At 39.6% G+C, this 20,392-nt stretch overlaps 1 protein-coding gene across 1 annotated transcript in view; it reads right to left on the bottom strand.

Annotated features, from left to right (window-relative positions):
• LOC121409231 (cell cycle checkpoint protein RAD1-like) overlaps positions 1-20,392 on the bottom strand; it is a 33,214-nt gene that overhangs the window by 5,189 nt on the left and 7,633 nt on the right. The window contains exons 5-6 of the mRNA XM_041601097.1: positions 2,281-2,403; positions 778-842 (exon numbers count right to left, since the gene is read on the bottom strand). Coding sequence (XP_041457031.1) covers positions 778-842; positions 2,281-2,403 — 188 coding nt within the window. The remainder of the gene's footprint in view (positions 1-777; positions 843-2,280; positions 2,404-20,392) is intronic.

Below are 20,392 nucleotides of genomic sequence, written 5' to 3'. Positions count from 1 at the left end.
TGCAGAAGTTTTGAATCCCCCACCTAGTGTTATCATATAAAGCAAATAGAATTGAAATCAGACTTGAAACGATGTAGAAGAAGCATTTCAAATTTGTAGACAAACGACGGACACCACGCCATGCCAAGGCATAAGCTCATCTGGCCCTTCGGGCCGAAAAAATGGATGATCATTTCATGGAATTGAACATTTATTTAAAAATAACTAGAATTAATCCCCCACCCAGGACAAAAGTCATCTATAATCATCTAAAAGCCTTTCATAAAACTAGATAGGCCTCAGTATGCTAGAAACCGACATGCATTTTTTTTTTACATGCAATAACATTACATGTGAAGGAATATTAAAATTAATACACCATTTGACCATTCCCCAAAGGCTAATTTCAATCTGGAATCTGGATTGGTTTTTAATCTTTAAAGGACAAATAATACATCTGATTAAGTGTTTAACTTGCTTGTTACTTGAGCTCCCCACTGGATAAATAATAAGATATTGATCTAACACCCACATATTGAAATTGAGGATAGGAGAGCTTATAAATTATGATCTCTATTTCATACCAAACTGTAATTTGAAACTAACATGCAGGTAGACATGAATAATGAATAAAGAGATACTTAGTTGATGTGGTAAATGATGGTGGATTTGATGAAAAAAAAAGAAAGAGAGGTAATCAGAACAAGGTATTGAGAAACTGATGAAGATACTTTAAATGGATAAAGTGAATGAGAAAAGAGACAAGCGTGAAGGGGGAGGGGTGCAATAATTCCTCACCTAATGCTCTGAGTCTGTGTGCATTGAAATGACTCCACCATATCAGAGTCCTTTGGGAAATCAGACTGAAAAGAAAATATTGGCAAAAAGATAAAGAGATCTACATAGAAAGACAATTATTACATAAGATAAACTGGTCGATTATAACTTCTTCATGAATATCTACACAACAACACGACATTGTCATATTCTTGCACTGAATTTATATCCGAGTAATAAAAGCAGCTGTGGTATCAAAATCACATATATCATAGCAACAAATAAAAAGAAGAAAAAAAAAACATATACCAGCATGGAACTTGAAGGTTCTCTACAGTCAAAAATTGCTTATAACAAGTTGCTTGGGACCATAGTCATGGGTTTTATATCAACGAATATCATGATCCATCAAATAACCTTGAAATATTAGTCTGTAATGAATCTTTCACTGAAAACATTGAATATTATAAAGTAGAAACTCTGAGTTCTTTCTGGTTACGAGGTTTCACCAACCGCAATTGGCTTCATGAGCAAGTCTCTACTAAACAATTTTCAACAGATTCATTGCTGACTAATACAGGGTTGCAATGCATGTCTGATATCTGAAACTTAACTTTCCATCAAATGATGGAGCTGAAAACAAGTGTGGATCTTTACATTACCACTTTAACAATTGCAAACATTCATTGCTTACACTATTTTTCTCATGATCATCATCACACCAAATATTACAAAATAAATGTTAAACCATGAATATTCATAAATGATTTTCATGCACAATACAATGGCATGCAAATAAGAGTCATTGATGTCACTCCTTCACTTTCCTGTGTAGTTTTATTTCAACTTTTGCATATTTGGCGATAAGGATACTCTTCTTCAAATCAAAATAGGTTACATCAATTGCAATTCCACTTGTTCAGGGGATAAACAAACATTCTTTAGCATTTAATAGTAATGAAAAAATACAAAAAAGATAGTGAGTGGCTGACATTATCAATGCCCTAATTTGCATACTAACCAAGCATTATTTTTTGTGAAATGAAGTGAAGCTTTAAAATGTATAACTTCATTAATACAAATTTTATGAAATTTTCAGATTTGTTTGATTTTTCGATTATTCACTTCAACATTTTTGGTGTGGATTTGCCCTTTAATAAGTTTAAAAGCTTTTATCAAAATGACGATATCTACTTTAAACTGTAATAAACAGTGGGATAGAGATACAACATACATGTAGATATTTTTAGTTCAACATATCTATTTTTAGTTCAAGTGATTTATGGATTACTGTGCTGGTATTGCATGTATCATTCTTGATTTATAAGTATTATTGCATAGCATGCATGCATATGGAAAAGGTTAAGTTATCATTCAATTCAGCCTTTAGTTGTCTCAAGCCAAGTATTCATTGATAATTTTGATATAATCTAGTAAATGTGAATGTCTCTTAAATATCATAGAAGCATTTTTATGGCATAGGGCCTAGAAATGTGAAGTAAAAAAGAAATATGGCTCACTTACATAAGCACTGCCTGCATGTCCAAATGTGGAGAGTCTGAAGAAAGGTTTATCCGGGGACAAGAGAATCTCAATAACCTCACTCGTCATGTCAAGTTCTTGAAAGGCATCTTTCAGACAGTCACTCTATAGGAAAAAAGAGATGTGGACAGGCTTAAAGAGATGAGACTGCATACAAGAGATGATTAAAAATCCTGTGAAAAACTAGGTAAAGACTGAGCGATGACCAGAATGCAAATTAAATAAAATAATGAATAATTTTCATGTCATTATCATACGTTCCAAGGCACACTTTTATTAGGGGATAAGCCCGTCAGTCATAAGGACCATAAGTCATAATACTGACTGGTCATAAGGACCGCTAGTCATAACGTGTAAAATCCTATACCCAAAAGCTCGCTAGTCATAATAGGCAAAAGGGGTCGCTAGTCATAAGGTCATAAGGACCATGGGTCATAAGGTCCGATTTTCATAATGCAAGATAAGGGTCGCTATTCATAATGGACCATAAGGGTAATTGATCATAAGGATCGCTAGTCATAATCAACAACGAGGGTCGGTATTCATAATACTAGATAAGGGTCGCTAGTCATAAAAAGGAAGAGGCTACATTAATCATAAGGGTCGCCCGTCATAATAGGTGATGAGGGTCGCCAGTCATAATAGTAGAAGGGGTTCGTCAGTCATAATAATACATGAGGGTCGCCAGTCATAATAATAAAAGGGGTTCGCCAGTCATAATTGTAGAAGGGGTTCGCAAGTCATAATGGTAGATGAGGGTCGCTATTCATAATAGTAGAAAGGGTTCGCCAGTCATAATAATGGATGAGGGTCGCCAGTCATAATAATGGATGAGGGTCGCCAGTCATAATAATAAAAGGGGTTCGCCAGTCATAAAAGTAGAAGGGGTTCGCCAGTCATAATGGTAGATGAGGGTCGCTATTCATAATAGTAGAAGGGGTTCGCCAGTCATAATGGTAGATGAGGGTCGCTATTCATAATAGTAGAAGGGGTTCGCCAGTCATAATGGTAGATGAGGGTCGCCAGTCATAATAGGAGAAAGGGTTCGTCAGTCATAATAATGGATGAGGGTCGCCAGTCATAATAACGGATGAGGGTCGCCAGTCATAATAGGAGAAAGGGTTCGCCAGTCATAATAATGGATGAGGGTCGCCAGTCATAATACTAAAAGGGGTTCGCCAATCATAAAAGTAGAAGGGGTTCGCCAGTCATAATGGTAGATGAGGGTCGCTATTCATAATAGTAGAAGGGGTTCGCCAGTCATAATGGTAGATGAGGGTCGCTATTCATAATAGTAGAAGGGGTTCGCCAGTCATAATGGTAGATGAGGGTCGCTATTCATAATAGTAGAAGGGGTTCGCCAGTCATAATGGTAGATGAGGGTCGCTATTCATAATAGTAGAAAGGGTTCGCCAGTCATAATAATAGATCAGGGTCGCCAGTCATAATAGTAAAAGGGGTTCGCCAGTCATAATGGTAGATGAGAGTCGCTATTCATAATAGTAGAAGGGGTTCGCCAGTCATAATGGTAGATGAGGGTCGCTATTCATAATAGTAGAAAGGGTTCGCCAGTCATAATAAGGAATGAGGGTCGCCAGTCATAATAGGAGAAAGGGTTCGCCAGTCATAATAATGGATGAGGGACGCCAGTCATAATACTAAAAAGGGTTCGCCAGTCATAAAAGTAGAAGGGGTTCGCCAGTCATAATGGTAGAAGGGGTTCGCAAGTCATAATGGTAGATGAGGATCGCTATTCATAATAGTAGAAAGGGTTCGCCAGTCATAATAATGGACGAGGGTCGCCAGTCATAATAATGGATGAGGGTCGCCAGTCATAATAGGAGAAAGGGTTCGCCAGTCATAATAATGGATGAGGGTCGCCAGTTATAATACTAAAAGGGGTTCGCCAGTCATAATAGTAGAAGGGGTTCGCAAGTCATAATGGTAGATGAGGGTCGCTATTCATAATAGTAGAAGGGGTTCGCCAGTCATAATGGTAGATGAGGGTCGCTATTCATAATAGTAGAAGGGGTTCGCCAGTCATAATGGTAGATGAGGGTCGCTATTCATAATAGTAGAAAGGGTTCGCCAGTCATAATAAGGAATGAGGGTCGCCAGTCATAATAGGAGAAAGGGTTCGCCAGTCATAATAATGGATGAGGGTCGCCAGTCATAATACTAAAAAGGGTTCGCCAGTCATAAAAGTAGAAGGGGTTCGCCAGTCATAATGGTAGAAGGGGTTCGCAAGTCATAATGGTAGATGGGGGTCGCTATTCATAATAGTAGAAAGGGTTCGCCAGTCATAATAATGGATGAGGGTCGCCAGTCATAATAGGAGAAAGGGTTCGCCAGTCATAATAATGGATGAGGGTCGCCAGTCATAATACTAAAAGGGGTTCGCTAGTCATAATAGTAGAAGGGGTTTGCAAGTCATAATGGTAGATGAGGGTCGCTATTCATAATAGTAGAAAGGGTTCGCCAGTCATAATAATGGATGAGGGTCGCCAGTCATAATAGGAGAAAGGGTTCGCCAGTCATAATAATGGATGAGGGTCGCCAGTCATAATACTAAAAGGGGTTCGCCAGACATAAAAGAAGAAGGGGTTCGCCAGTCATAATGGTAGATGAGGGTCGCTATTCATAATAGTAGAAGGGGTTTGCCAGTCATAATGGTAGATGAGGGTCGCTATTCATAATAGTAGAAAGGGTTCGCCAGTCATAATGGTAGATGAGGGTCGCTATTCATAATAGTAGAAGGGGTTCGCCAGTCATAATGGTAGATGAGGGTCGCTATTCATAATAGTAGAAAGGGTTCGCCAGTCATAATAAGGAATGAGGGTCGCCAGTCATAATAATGGATGAGGGTCGCCAGTCATAATAGGAGAAAGGGTTCGCCAGTCATAATAATGGATGAGGGTCGCCAGTTATAATACTAAAAGGGGTTCGCCAGTCATAATAGTAGAAGGGGTTCGCAAGTCATAATGGTAGATGAGGGTCGCTATTCATAATAGTAGAAGGGGTTCGCCAGTCATAATGGTAGATGAGGGTCGCTATTCATAATAGTAGAAGGGGTTCGCCAGTCATAATGGTAGATGAGGGTCGCTATTCATAATAGTAGAAAGGGTTCGCCAGTCATAATAAGGAATGAGGGTCGCCAGTCATAATAGGAGAAAGGGTTCGCCAGTCATAATAATGGATGAGGGTCGCCAGTCATAATACTAAAAAGGGTTCGCCAGTCATAAAAGAAGAAGGGGTTCGCCAGTCATAATGGTAGAAGGGGTTCGCAAGTCATAATGGTAGATGGGGGTCGCTATTCATAATAGTAGAAAGGGTTCGCCAGTCATAATAATGGATGAGGGTCGCCAGTCATAATAATGGATGAGGGTCGCCAGTCATAATAGGAGAAAGGGTTCGCCAGTCATGATAATGGATGAGGGTCGCCAGTCATAATACTAAAAGGGGTTCGCTAGTCATAATAGTAGAAGGGGTTCGCAAGTCATAATGGTAGATGAGGGTCGCTATTCATAATAGTAGAAAGGGTTCGCCAGTCATAATAATGGATGAGGGTCGCCAGTCATAATAGGAGAAAGGGTTCGCCAGTCATAATAATGGATGAGGGTCGCCAGTCATAATACTAAAAGGGGTTCGCCAGACATAAAAGTAGAAGGGGTTCGCCAGTCATAATGGTAGATGAGGGTCGCTATTCATAATAGTAGAAGGGGTTCGCCAGTCATAATGGTAGATGAGGGTCGCTATTCATAATAGTAGAAAGGGTTCGCCAGTCATAATGGTAGATGAGGGTCGCTATTCATAATAGTAGAAGGGGTTCGCCAGTCATAATGGTAGATGAGGGTCGCTATTCATAATAGTAGAAAGGGTTCGCCAGTCATAATAAGGAATGAGGGTCGCCAGTCATAATAATGGATGAGGGTCGCCAGTCATAATAGGAGAAAGGGTTCGCCAGTCATAATAATGGATGAGGGTCGCCAGTTATAATACTAAAAGGGGTTCGCCAGTCATAATAGTAGAAGGGGTTCGCAAGTCATAATGGTAGATGAGGGTCGCTATTCATAATAGTAGAAGGGGTTCGCCAGTCATAATGGTAGATGAGGGTCGCTATTCATAATAGTAGAAGGGGTTCGCCAGTCATAATGGTAGATGAGGGTCGCTATTCATAATAGTAGAAAGGGTTCGCCAGTCATAATAAGGAATGAGGGTCGCCAGTCATAATAGGAGAAAGGGTTTGCCAGTCATAATAATGGATGAGGGTCGCCAGTCATAATACTAAAAAGGGTTCGCCAGTCATAAAAGTAGAAGGGGTTCGCCAGTCATAATGGTAGAAGGGGTTCGCAAGTCATAATGGTAGATGGGGGTCGCAAGTCATAATGGTAGATAGGGGTCGCTATTCATAATAGTAGAAAGGGTTCGCCAGTCATAATAATGGATGAGGGTCGCCAGTCATAATAATGGATGAGGGTCGCCAGTCAAAATACTAAAAGGGGTTCGCCCGTCATAAAAGTAGAAGGGGTTCGCCAGTCATAATGGTAGATTAAGGTCGCTATTCATAAAAGTAGAAGGGGTTCGCCAGTCATAATGGTAGATGACTGTCGCTATTCATAATAGCAGAAAGGGTTCGCCAGTCATAATAATGGATGAGGGTCACCAGTCATAATACTAAAAGGGGTTCGCCAGTCATAACAGTAGAAGGGGTTCGCCAGTCATAATGGTAGATGAGGGTCGCTATTCATAATAGTAGAAAGGGTTCGCCAGTCATAATAATAGATCAGGGTCGCCAGTCATAATAATAAAAGGGGTTCGCCAGTCATAATGGTAGATGAGAGTCGCTATTAATAATAGTAGAAAGGGTTCGGAAGTCATAATAATGAATGAGGGTCGCCGGTCATAATAGGAGAATGGGTTCGCCAGTCATAAAAATGGATGAGGGTCGCCAGTCAAAATACTAAAAGGGGTTCGCCCGTCATAAAAGTAGAAGGGGTTCGCCAGTCATAATGGTAGATTAGGGTCGCTATTCATAAAAGTAGAAGGGGTTCGCCAGTCATAATGGTAGATGAGGGTCGCTATTCATAATAGTAGAAAGGGTTCGCCAGTCATAATAAGGAATGAGGGTCGCCAGTCATAATAGGAGAAAGGGTTCGCCAGTCATAATAATGGATGAGGGTCGCCAGTCATAATACTAAAAAGGGTTCGCCAGTCATAAAAGTAGAAGGGGTTCGCCAGTCATAATGGTAGAAGGGGTTAGCAAGTCATAATGGTAGATGGGGGTCGCTATTCATAATAGTAGAAAGGGTTCGCCAGTCATAATAATGGATGAGGGTCGCCAGTCATAATAATGGATGAGGGTCGCCAGTCATAATAGGAGAAAGGGTTCGCCAGTCATGATAATGGATGAGGGTCGCCAGTCATAATACTAAAAGGGGTTCGCTAGTCATAATAGTAGAAGGGGTTCGCAAGTCATAATGGTAGATGAGGGTCGCTATTCATAATAGTAGAAAGGGTTCGCCAGTCATAATAATGGATGAGGGTCGCCAGTCATAATAGGAGAAAGGGTTCGCCAGTCATAATAATGGATGAGGGTCGCCAGTCATAATACTAAAAGGGGTTCGCCAGACATAAAAGTAGAAGGGGTTCGCCAGTCATAATGGTAGATGAGGGTCGCTATTCATAATAGTAGAAGGGGTTCGCCAGTCATAATGGTAGATGAGGGTCGCTATTCATAATAGTAGAAAGGGTTCGCCAGTCATAATGGTAGATGAGGGTCGCTATTCATAATAGTAGAAGGGGTTCGCCAGTCATAATGGTAGATGAGGGTCGCTATTCATAATAGTAGAAAGGGTTCGCCAGTCATAATAAGGAATGAGGGTCGCCAGTCATAATAATGGATGAGGGTCGCCAGTCATAATAGGAGAAAGGGTTCGCCAGTCATAATAATGGATGAGGGTCGCCAGTTATAATACTAAAAGGGGTTCGCCAGTCATAATAGTAGAAGGGGTTCGCAAGTCATAATGGTAGATGAGGGTCGCTATTCATAATAGTAGAAGGGGTTCGCCAGTCATAATGGTAGATGAGGGTCGCTATTCATAATAGTAGAAGGGGTTCGCCAGTCATAATGGTAGATGAGGGTCGCTATTCATAATAGTAGAAAGGGTTCGCCAGTCATAATAAGGAATGAGGGTCGCCAGTCATAATAGGAGAAAGGGTTTGCCAGTCATAATAATGGATGAGGGTCGCCAGTCATAATACTAAAAAGGGTTCGCCAGTCATAAAAGTAGAAGGGGTTCGCCAGTCATAATGGTAGAAGGGGTTCGCAAGTCATAATGGTAGATGGGGGTCGCAAGTCATAATGGTAGACAGGGGTCGCTATTCATAATAGTAGAAAGGGTTCGCCAGTCATAATAATGGATGAGGGTCGCCAGTCATAATAATGGATGAGGGTCGCCAGTCAAAATACTAAAAGGGGTTCGCCCGTCATAAAAGTAGAAGGGGTTCGCCAGTCATAATGGTAGATTAAGGTCGCTATTCATAAAAGTAGAAGGGGTTCGCCAGTCATAATGGTAGATGACTGTCGCTATTCATAATAGCAGAAAGGGTTCGCCAGTCATAATAATGGATGAGGGTCACCAGTCATAATACTAAAAGGGGTTCGCCAGTCATAACAGTAGAAGGGGTTCGCCAGTCATAATGGTAGATGAGGGTCGCTATTCATAATAGTAGAAAGGGTTCGCCAGTCATAATAATAGATCAGGGTCGCCAGTCATAATAATAAAAGGGGTTCGCCAGTCATAATGGTAGATGAGAGTCGCTATTAATAATAGTAGAAAGGGTTCGGAAGTCATAATAATGAATGAGGGTCGCCGGTCATAATAGGAGAATGGGTTCGCCAGTCATAAAAATGGATGAGGGTCGCCAGTCAAAATACTAAAAGGGGTTCGCCCGTCATAAAAGTAGAAGGGGTTCGCCAGTCATAATGGTAGATTAGGGTCGCTATTCATAAAAGTAGAAGGGGTTCGCCAGTCATAATGGTAGATGAGGGTCGCTATTCATAATAGCAGAAAGGGTTCGCCAGTCATAATAATGGATGAGGGTCACCAGTCATAATACTAAAAGGGGTTCGCCAGTCAACAGTAGAAGGGGTTCGCCAGTCATAATGGTAGATGAGGGTCGCTATTCATAATAGTAGAAAGGGTTCGCCAATCATAATAATGGATTGGGGTCGCCAGTCATAATAGAAGAAAGGGTTCGCCAGTCATAATAGTAGATGGGGGTCGATTTTCATAATAGTAGAAGGGATTCGCCAGTCAAAATGGTAGCTGAGGTATATGGTAGATTTTGCGTATTGACCTTCAACCCACTACATTTAGCAAATGATTCCAAAATATTTAGTACATTACAGAATCTGGCAGCTGCACCATTGAGAAATAAACTGTGTCATCCGCATTTTAAAGAACTTTGTATTCTTTTAAGCCAACATAAATTCGTTTGGCAGAGTGTGAATTTCGAATTAACAACCCAAGACTTCTAGCGCTTAACAAAAACGAATCTTAATGTCATTTGCCCATTGACTATAACACTAGAAAATGCATTCTGATCAAGTATTTTTATTCATGTCATGAAAGATTTGCCAAATTTAAAAATGGAAAGCGTTTTAAACAAAAAATCATGAAAAATCAGAAATCAGGAATATGTTTCTTCTCCATATACACAATTAAATAATACAAAATTTTCCTATTTTCACCAATAAATCGTCCAGACAAGAATCCTGATTGATTAACATGAATAATTATATGGTAATACTTTTTAAAGTCTGTGAGCAATACAACTTTACAACAGTTTACAAACAACATTCAACAATGAAACTGATCTCCAATTTTTGATGAAATGTCTTACTTTGTCACCTTAAGGAATTAATGTTATCAAGCCATTATTGTTTGTGAGATGGATAATTTTCCAGAAATATAAGCAAAATTCATACTTCGTACCAAGAATATACCTAAGTCCTGAAAGAATGCTTTAAAAAAATCAGTTGTAAATCCATCTCGTCCAGGAGGCTTATTATTTTTCATATTTTTTTAATGCAAAATCAACTTCACTGTAAGATATTTCTCCTAAAGAAGAATCGTTTTCCTCTGTAAGACTATGGAAACTCTCTTCTCTAATAAGATAAAAAAAGTTCTTCAGCATCACTATTTCCATGATATTTATATTTATATAACTGTTCATTATATGACCCAATTTCTCTTAAGATGTCTGTTTGTTCTTGCAATACTGTACCATTATCATGAATCAATTCAACAAATGTTGAATAGGGGGGGGGGGGCGGAATTTTTTTCAGACATATTTTCCCCGATCGGCCACTCGAAGATAATTTTTGGTTTCTTTGAAGGGGTAATCCTAATACTCACTTCTTAGCTTTATTCCTATGAATGAACATTTATAGACAATATCATCTTTATTTATATAATGTGAGCGCGAAGCGCGAGCTAATTTTTTGGAAATCCTTTGTATTTTTTCTGAAAAAGATGTGCATGCAAATAACTACTACGAACGTGAAGCGCGAGCAGAATTGACTGAATGGCTGATTTTGTGGACAACTCTCCATTTGTTTTGTACACATATTTTCAGATTTTCCCTTTATTTTACATATTTCACATTATCACCTCCTGACCTTGACATATATGGTGTGGATTATATTTTCCCATGACATATGTTGTGCTCAGAAGGAGGCAAGATGCAACTTGAAAGATAATGAGGAAAATCTGAAAATTTGTGTACAAAACAAATGGAGAGTTGTCCACAAAATCAGCCATATTGAAGCACGTTTGCCAATTTAAGGATGCCCTTAGAAAGTACAACAAGAGTTTTCAAACTCCCATAACTTGCTTATTTCATAACCGATTTTGATGAAACTTTTTTTAAATTGATCCTTTCATTTTACTCTTTCAAGTGAAATTGCTTTTCTTCTTGGGTTTTGGTTTCCTTTAATATAGCGAGCGCAAAGCGCGAGCAGAAATTGTTAATATAATATATTAAAAAGAAAACAAGGAAAAATATATTTTTTGAAATGGAAAAGGAAGGAAAGCGGGAAGAACGAAAGAAAAACATTTGAGAAAGAACAAATCATTCTGAAATAGACCTATATAGTGCAATAGCATGATGGGAAATAAATTAAAAGATGGCAAACAATAGCAGGAAATGAAGGTAGAATGGAATTAGTCAAAAGCTAAATTGGAAAATAAAGAAAAGGGACAAGAAATAAAAACTTAATAACACGACCGGGCTGACGAGGATAGAAAATAAAGAGCGAGAAGAAAGAGGAACTGCATACAACATTGTGCTATTAGCTTGCTAAATTTTATGCAAAAAAAGCTACCGGGGCTTTGCCCCAGACCCCAAGCAGTAGGGGCTCTTCATCTATGACCTTCAAATGGCTCTATTACGCCCCCCCCCCTTTAGGGACCCTTCCTACATTAAGCTTTACTTTCAATCACTGGCGTACAGGCGCAGGGGGGGGGGGTCTTGGTTCAACACCCAAGAGGAAATTAAAGAATTTATGGGAGACAACGTATAATGAAATGAATGGAAACAATTAAATGTGTTATTTGCTGAATATAATGGAGAAATCTATCACATAATTAGAATTTAATTTCAATAGGCATTTTTTTCCAGCTCGCTTGCTCGCTGGCGACTTCCCCCCACATTGCTATGTTTTGCCCCCTCAAAATATTTGGTTCAACTGGGTTGAATAAATGTGTTGTGTAAAAGCTATATTCTGTATATACCCGCAATTTGATTAAATAGCGGCAATCTGCGAGGTTTAAATGGCTTTGATATCAAGAAGTTCCGGGGGCTACGCCGCAGACCCCAAACGCATAGCACTGCCGTATATGAGTATGGAAGGGTTGGGCCATGGTCCCCAAAAGTTTTACCATGTAAAAAAAGATATCTCAAATTTAGATTCTCATGAAAAGGTGATTTTTTCTCGCTTCGCTCGCTCGGGACTTATATTAAGCAGCTTTTTTAGCACATGCGCCATACTGCGCCCCTTGATTTTGGTTTTCTTTACTCTGCACGCTACTGCCGCAAATAATCCTGTTAACAGTGGCGTACAGATCACAAAAAAGGGATGGAAAGAGAGAAGAGTGAAATATATTCTCTGGATATCATGTCAAAATCTATCACAAAATTGGATTTTTGTATTAAAAATGTCAAAATTTTTGCTCGCTCGCATCGCTCTCTCGCAACTTTTTTTAACCCTATCTAGGCCGGGGGGGGGGCCTCGGAGGCCCCCCCCCCCTCAACGAATCGCGCGATATTTTCGCCGTGCGAAATTTTTTGACCGCACCGCTCGCTGACTTTTTACTTTCAAGTCTTGCGCAACTTTTGAGACCAATTTTGCATCACCCGGGTACGTGGTTCCGAAATTACGCAACATTATGTAAGTGCATGTCAGACCGAAAATTGCTCAAAAACGTGATTTCGTGTACAAAGTCAATGCAAATTGTGTTTTCAACCAAAATTCATAAATGTATGATTATTTATTGTTTTTCTAGTCTAAATGTATTCATTTTATGCTTTTAATGATCACAGAAGAGTCCCCAACAAATTTCATTGAAAAAACAATGAAAAACAAAAGGCCCAAAAAACAAAGAAATACATAAGAAATTGCAAAAAACAATATAATACATAAGAAAATGATTTGATATCACAATTTTTTTCATGTAAGCTTGCTAAGGACACCACAAAGAGTTTCTATACCAAAAATTAGTACATTTAGAGCTTTATTTAGGGAGTTAGAGGGAAAAGTATGATTTCGCATACTAATTACGCATAAATTAGCATAATCACTTAATAGCGATTCGCATGAAATAAATTACTATACAATCTTGTAGATTATGCCCCAGGCAACCCGCGTGCCAATTTTCGGCGCGATCGCGCGGTCGACGGCCGAGATCTTAGGGGGGGCCTGGGAGGCCCCCCCCCCGGCCATAGGAACTCCCAAAATACCCCGGCCTAGATAGGGTTAAAAGATAAATTCTGCCTGATACACAATGTCTTGCCCTTTCGAAATCGTCGCCTAATTACACCATTGCGCCTGTTTATTCCATGATATGACCGGGAAATTTTTGTCTCTTGCCCCCCCCCCCTCCCCTTGGCCACCGACCCCTGTTACGCCGCTGTTTACACCTAAAAACGGGACACTCCATTCATGTTTTGTAAATCATGAAAAGGATGAGTAATTGGATATCTTTCTACATTGAGCGCAAAGCGCGAGCACAATTTTTTTTATATTGTGGAATAAAACTGGATAATGATTTATACAGAGAACAAGCTGCGTATCTGAATAAACGCGCGCGTGTTTCAGATTTAGACCTAGAATCTGAGTGGGCATTCTAAATACCTTTTGTCATCGTTAAAATCGATAAAGTGTGAGCGCGAAGCGCGAGCTTAAAACATTTGATATTCCGATCTGAAAAGGGTCAATTTAAGCTCTGTATTTCAAGCACTTTGTAGGAAAAATTGTGAGGTGGATATGGATGAGATTTAAAAAAAAGAGTTTCATTATTTTAATTTCATTCAAAAGTTTCATTATTATTACTTTGAGTTTTGACATAGGACCAGGACATTCCAAGAGCATTGTGTCATCATATGAAAATTATGACTATAAGAAAAAAAGGGACAATTTGATTCTTAAATTAATATCTTATTTATTAACCTAATAAGCCTAATGTGAGAGCGTGAAATCTATTAATATTATGACCTGAAAACTATACATTTAAAGCACTTTTGTATTTATGATTTATGAAGAAGATGCATGAGTTGATAGATTTTCAACAATCAATGCGAGCTATAATCGCGAGCCGAAATTTTTAAAAATTCAGACCATAAAACAAAAAGTTTTGCTGAGCACTTTTTAAAAATCACTTTGTAAATCAAACAAAATAATGAAAGTACGATTTCTGAGCTGAAATATGTTTTCTATGTTGACTTCAAATTTTAATATTTCAATCTCCATATTGATATGTAAATCACCTTACATGCAATGCAAGCGAGAAGCGCAAGAGATTTTTTTTTATAGTGACATTAAGGATTTTAAAAATCATTTTCCTAGGCTTCCCCTCATCTTATTTTATTCACTCGTCTTCCTCTTCTTGTGTTTCCCCTTCTTTTTTCTCCTCTCTTTTCCCTTCTTTTTCTTTTTTTTCTCTCTTTCTTTCTTTCTTTCTTCCCCCCTTTTAATATTTTTGCTCCGCCAATGGGGGGGGGGGGGTGGGCCCCTCGGACCCCCTAGATCCGCCTATGAACAGTGTATAAAAAAACAACTGATAATCAATAATAAATCTGAGTTTCTCTTTTCTAACAGTTTCAAAAGCTTTACCATGAAGACAATATCAAGATACTGTAAAAACATTTAGCTAACACAATCTCTAAACTGATCATTGTGTGATCGGTACGATATCCTAAATCAATATTTAGGATATCGTGGAGGTGCCGTGGCCGAGTGGTCTAAGGCGCCTGGCTATACATGGAAAGTCCGGGGTTCAATCCCCGGCCGCAGCAGCTATGCCCGTGAGCAAGGCATTTAATCTACAATGCTCTTTTATCCTGCTTTCAAATAAATGGAAATGCTGTATGCATTATTGGTAACTAGGTGTGCACTTGTTTAAAAAAAAAAAATAATAAAAAAATAAAAATATCACATTTTCTAACCAAAGAAATAATATCTGAAGATATCAAAAAAATAATGTTTTCTACTTTGCTTCAATGGTGTGGGCTGTCTCCAAGTATAACATTTTGGATTTGGATTTAACTGACGCCATGGATCAACTAAATTAACTCACTGACTCAAAACTTTGGACCAGGTTCCAATCACCACATAGGATTTTATGAGGATCATCATAGTCCAATAAGATACTTTCAATACATCTAAAAAATTTAGGGTCATTTTGCCCATACAATGAAATCAATGAAATAAGGAACATACTTTCCATCAGTGTCGCATTTTACTCTCTTAATAACAAGTTGTATGTTTTTATCAAATAATATAGCATTGCATTAGATGATATATATGAGAAAAAAACCTTCCTCCCACTCCTTTAAGATGCTTTCTTCCAAATCCTTTACAAAATGAGTGTCCTGTAAACAATGAATATTTTTTTTTTTCCTTTTCAAAAAATGAAATATATAATATGAAGGAATAATTTCATGCTCATATCATATTCAACATCAACTAAAAAAAAGTATAATATAGATAGAAAAGACATTTTTCTTAAAAAAAACCTCTATTAAAAAAAAAGGCTTTTAGAAAATACTGTGGTACAGGTTTAGGTCAACACTATCTTAAATGCATATATTCAAAGAAGATTTCCTTGTTATTGGAATCATTCACAATCTACACCTTTTCGCCTAAAGATAATTTGATTTTTTTTTAGGGGAGGGTGTCATTTCTAACAACTTCTGCTGGTTATGATGAAAAAAAAATCGCCGTAGGTAAAAAAAAATGCCCTTTTTCAAAAGGAAAAAGCCTTTTGGCAAAATGAAATGTGCTCTTTTTTCAAAACTAAATACTGTTCTTGAAGTCCAACAAAACATTTCAGGATGGTCACAAAAGTAATGTCAATAACATGAGATAATTTATCTTTCTAAAGGGTGTCATTTTTAATAGCTCCTGCTGGTTATGATTTAAAAAAAAATCCCATTTTTCAAAATAAAAATGTGCTCTTATTCGAAATTAAATACCCTTTTTGAACTACAATATAATACATATTAGGCTTGAAAATCACATTTTTTGTGTTCTCACGCTTTGCGCCCACCTCAGCTATTATGTAGCAAAGTTCCCTTCTACTGACAGGCGAACCCCTTCCACTATCATGGTTAGCGACCCTCTTCTACTAATAAGACTAGCGACCCTCATCTACTATTATGACTAGCAAACCCCTACTACACTGTAAAAATTAATTGCTAATTCAGCACTTACAGTGCTTGTATAGTGACTGTACTACTAGTGCTGATTTTCTAGTTCAAATTTAAACTAGAAAACCAACACTCCCAGTGCAATCACTATACAATCACTGTAAGCGCTAAATTAGCACCTTATTTTTTACAATGTACTATTATGACTGGCGACCCTCATCCATTATTATGACTGGCGAACCCCATCTACTATTATGACTAGCGACCCTCATCTACCATTATGACTGGCGAACCCTTTCTCCTATTATGACTGGCGACCATTATTATGACTGGCGAACCCTTTCTACTATTATGAATAGCGACCCTTATCCACCATTATGACTGGCGAACCCCATCTACTATTATGACTAGCGACCCTCATCTACCATTATGACTGGCGAACCCTTTCTCCTATTATGACTGGCGACCATTATTATGACTGGCGAACCCTTTCTACTATTATGAATAGCGACCCTTATCCACCATTATGACTGGCGAACCCCATCTACTATTATGACTAGCGACCCTCATCTACCATTATGACTGGCGAACCCCTTCTACTATTATGACTGGCGACCCTCATCCATTATTATGACTGACGAACCCTTTCTATTATTATGAATAGCGACCCTCATCTACCATTATGACTGGCGTACCCCTTCAACTATTATGACTGGCGACCCTCATCTATTATTATGACTAGCGAACCCTTTCTACTATTATGAATAGCGACCCTTATCTACCATTATGACTGGCGAACCCCATCTACTATTATGACTAGCGACCCTCTTCTACCATTATGACTGGCGAACTCCTTTTAATATTATGACTGGCGACCCTCATCCATTATTATGACTGGCGAACCCTTTCTACTATTAAGAATAGCGACCCTCATCCACTATTATGACTGGCGAACCCCATCTACTATTATGACTAGCGACCCTCATCTGCCATTATGACTGGCGAACCCCTTCTAATATTATGACTGGCGACCCTCATCTATTATTATGACTGGCGAACCCCATCTACTATTATGACTAGCGACCCTCATCTGCCATTATGACTGGCAAACCCCTTCTAATATTATGACTGGCGACCCTCATCCATTATTATGACTGGCGAGCCCCATCTACTATTATGACTAACGACCCTCATCTACCATTATGACTGGCGAACCCCTTCTACTATTAGGACTGGCGACCCTCATCCATTATTATGACTGGCGAACCCCATCTACTATTATGACTAACGACCCTCATCTACCATTATGACTGGCGAACCCCTTCTACTATTATGACTAGCGACCCTCATCTGCCATTATGACTGGCGAACCCCTTCTAATATTATGACTGGCGACCCTCATCCATTATTATGACTGGCGAACCCCATCTACTATTATTATGAATAGCGACCCTCATCCACTATTATGACTGGCGAACCCCTTCTACTATTATGAGTAGCGACCCTCATCTGCCATTATGACTGGCGAACCCCTTCTAATATTATGACTAGAGACCCTCATCCATTATTATGACTGGCGAACCATTTCTACTATTATGAATAGCGACCCTCATCTACCATTATGACTGGCGAACCCCTTCTACTATTATGACTGGTGACCCTCATCCACTATTATGAATGGCGACCCTTATGATCAACGAACCCTTTTCCTCCTTATGACTGGCGACCCTCTTCCTTTATTATGACTAGCGACCCTCTTGTTTGATAATGAATGGCGACCCTCATCCATTATTATGACTGGCGAACCCCAGCTACTATTATGACGAGCGACCCTCATCTACCATTATGACTGGCGAACCCCTTTTAATATTATGACTGGCGACCCTCATCCATTATTATGACTGGCGAATCCTTTCTACTATTATGAATAGCGACCCTCATCCACTATTATGACTGGCGAACCCCATCTACTATTATGACTAGCGACCCTCATCTGCCATTATGTCAGGCGAACCCCTTCTACTATTACGACTAGCGACCCTCATCCATTATTATGACTGGCGAATCCTTTCTACTATTATGAATAGCGACCCTCATCCACTATTATGACTGGCGAACCCCATCTACTATTATGACTGGCGACCCTCATCTATTATTACGACTTGCGAACCCCATCTACTATTACGACTAGCGACCCTCATCTGCCATTATGACTGGCGAACCCCTTCTAATATTATGACTGGCGACCCTCATCTATTATTATGACTGGCGAACCCCATCTACTATTATGACTAGCGACCCTCATCTGCCATTATGACTGGCGAACCCCTTCTAATATTATGACTGGCGACCCTCATCCATTATTATGACTGGCGAACCCCATCTACTATTATGACTAACGACCCTCATCTACAATTATGACTGGCGAACCCCTTCTACTATTATGACTGGCGACCCTCATCCATTATTATGACTGGCGAACCCTTTCTACTATTATAAATAGCGACCCTCATCTACCATTATGACTAGCGAACCCCTTTTAATATTATGACTGGCGACCCTCATCCATTATTATAACTGGCGAACCCTTTTTTACTATTATGAATAGCGACCCTCATCCACTATTATGACTGGCGAACCCCATCTACTATTATGACTAGCGACCCTCATCTGCCATTATGACTGGCGAACCCCTTCTAATATTATGACTGGCGACCCTCATCTATTATTATGACTGGCGAACCCCATCTACTATTATGACTAACGACCCTCATCTACCATTATGACTGGCGAACCCCTTCTACTATTATGACTGGCGACCCTCATCCATTATTATGACTGGCGAACCCTTTCTACTATTATGAATAGCGACCCTCATCTACCATTATAACTGGCGAACCCCATCTACTATTATGACTAGCGACCCTCATCTGCCATTATGACTGGCGAACCCCTTCTAATATTATGACTGGCGACCCTCATCTATTATTATGACTGGCGAACCCCATCTACTGTTATGACTAGCGACCCTCATCTGCCATTATGACTGGCGAACCCCTTCTAATATTATGACTGGCGACCCTCATCTATTATTATGACTGGCGAACCCCATCTACTATTATAACTAGCGACCCTCATCTGCCATTATGACTGGCGAACCCCTTCTAATATTATGACTGGCGACCCTCATCCATTATTATGACTGGCGAACCCCATCTACTATTATGACTAACGACCCTCATCTACCATTATGACTGGCGAACCCCTTCTACTATTATGACTGGCGACCCTCATCCATTATTATGATTGGCGAACCCTTTCTACTATTATGAATAGCGACCCTCATCTACCATTATGACTGGCGAACCCCAGCTACTATTATGACGAGCGACCCTCATCTACCATTATGACTGGCGAACCCCTTTTACTATTATGACTGGCGACCCTCATCCATTATTATGACTGGCGAACCCTTTCTACTATTATGAACAGCGACCCTCATCCACTATTATGACTGGCGAACCCCATCTACTGTTATGACTAGCGACCCTCATCTGCCATTATGTCAGGCGAACCCCTTCTAATATTATGACTGGCGACCCTCATCAGCCATTATGACTGGCGACCCTCATCTATTATTATGACTGGCGACCCTCATCTATTATTATGACTGGCGAACCCCATCTACTATTATGACTAGCGACCCTCATCTGCCATTATGACTGGCGAACCCCTTTTAATATTATGACTGGCGACCCTCATCCATTATTATGACTGGCGAACCCCATCTACTATTATGACTAACGACCCTCATCTATTATTATGACTTGCGAACCCCATCTACTATTACGACTAGCGACCCTCATCAGCCATTATGACTGGCGAACCCCTTCTAATATTATGACTGGCGACCCTCATCTATTATTATGACTGGCGAACCCCATCTACTATTATGACTAGCGACCCTCATCTGCCATTATGACTGGCGAACCCCTTTTAATATTATGACTGGCGACCCTCATCCATTATTATGACTGGCGAACCCCATCTACTATTATGACTAACGACCCTCATCTACCATTATGACTGGCGAACCCCTTCTACTATTATGACTGGCGACCCTCATCCATTATTATGACTGGCGAACCCTTTCTACTATTATGAA

The sequence above is a fragment of the Lytechinus variegatus genome, chromosome 2 (genome assembly GCF_018143015.1).
Source record: "Lytechinus variegatus isolate NC3 chromosome 2, Lvar_3.0, whole genome shotgun sequence".
Classification (NCBI taxonomy): domain Eukaryota; kingdom Metazoa; phylum Echinodermata; class Echinoidea; order Temnopleuroida; family Toxopneustidae; genus Lytechinus; species Lytechinus variegatus.
Note: the sequence above shows the minus strand (reverse complement) of the source record. Positions and strands in the feature narration are given on the sequence as shown.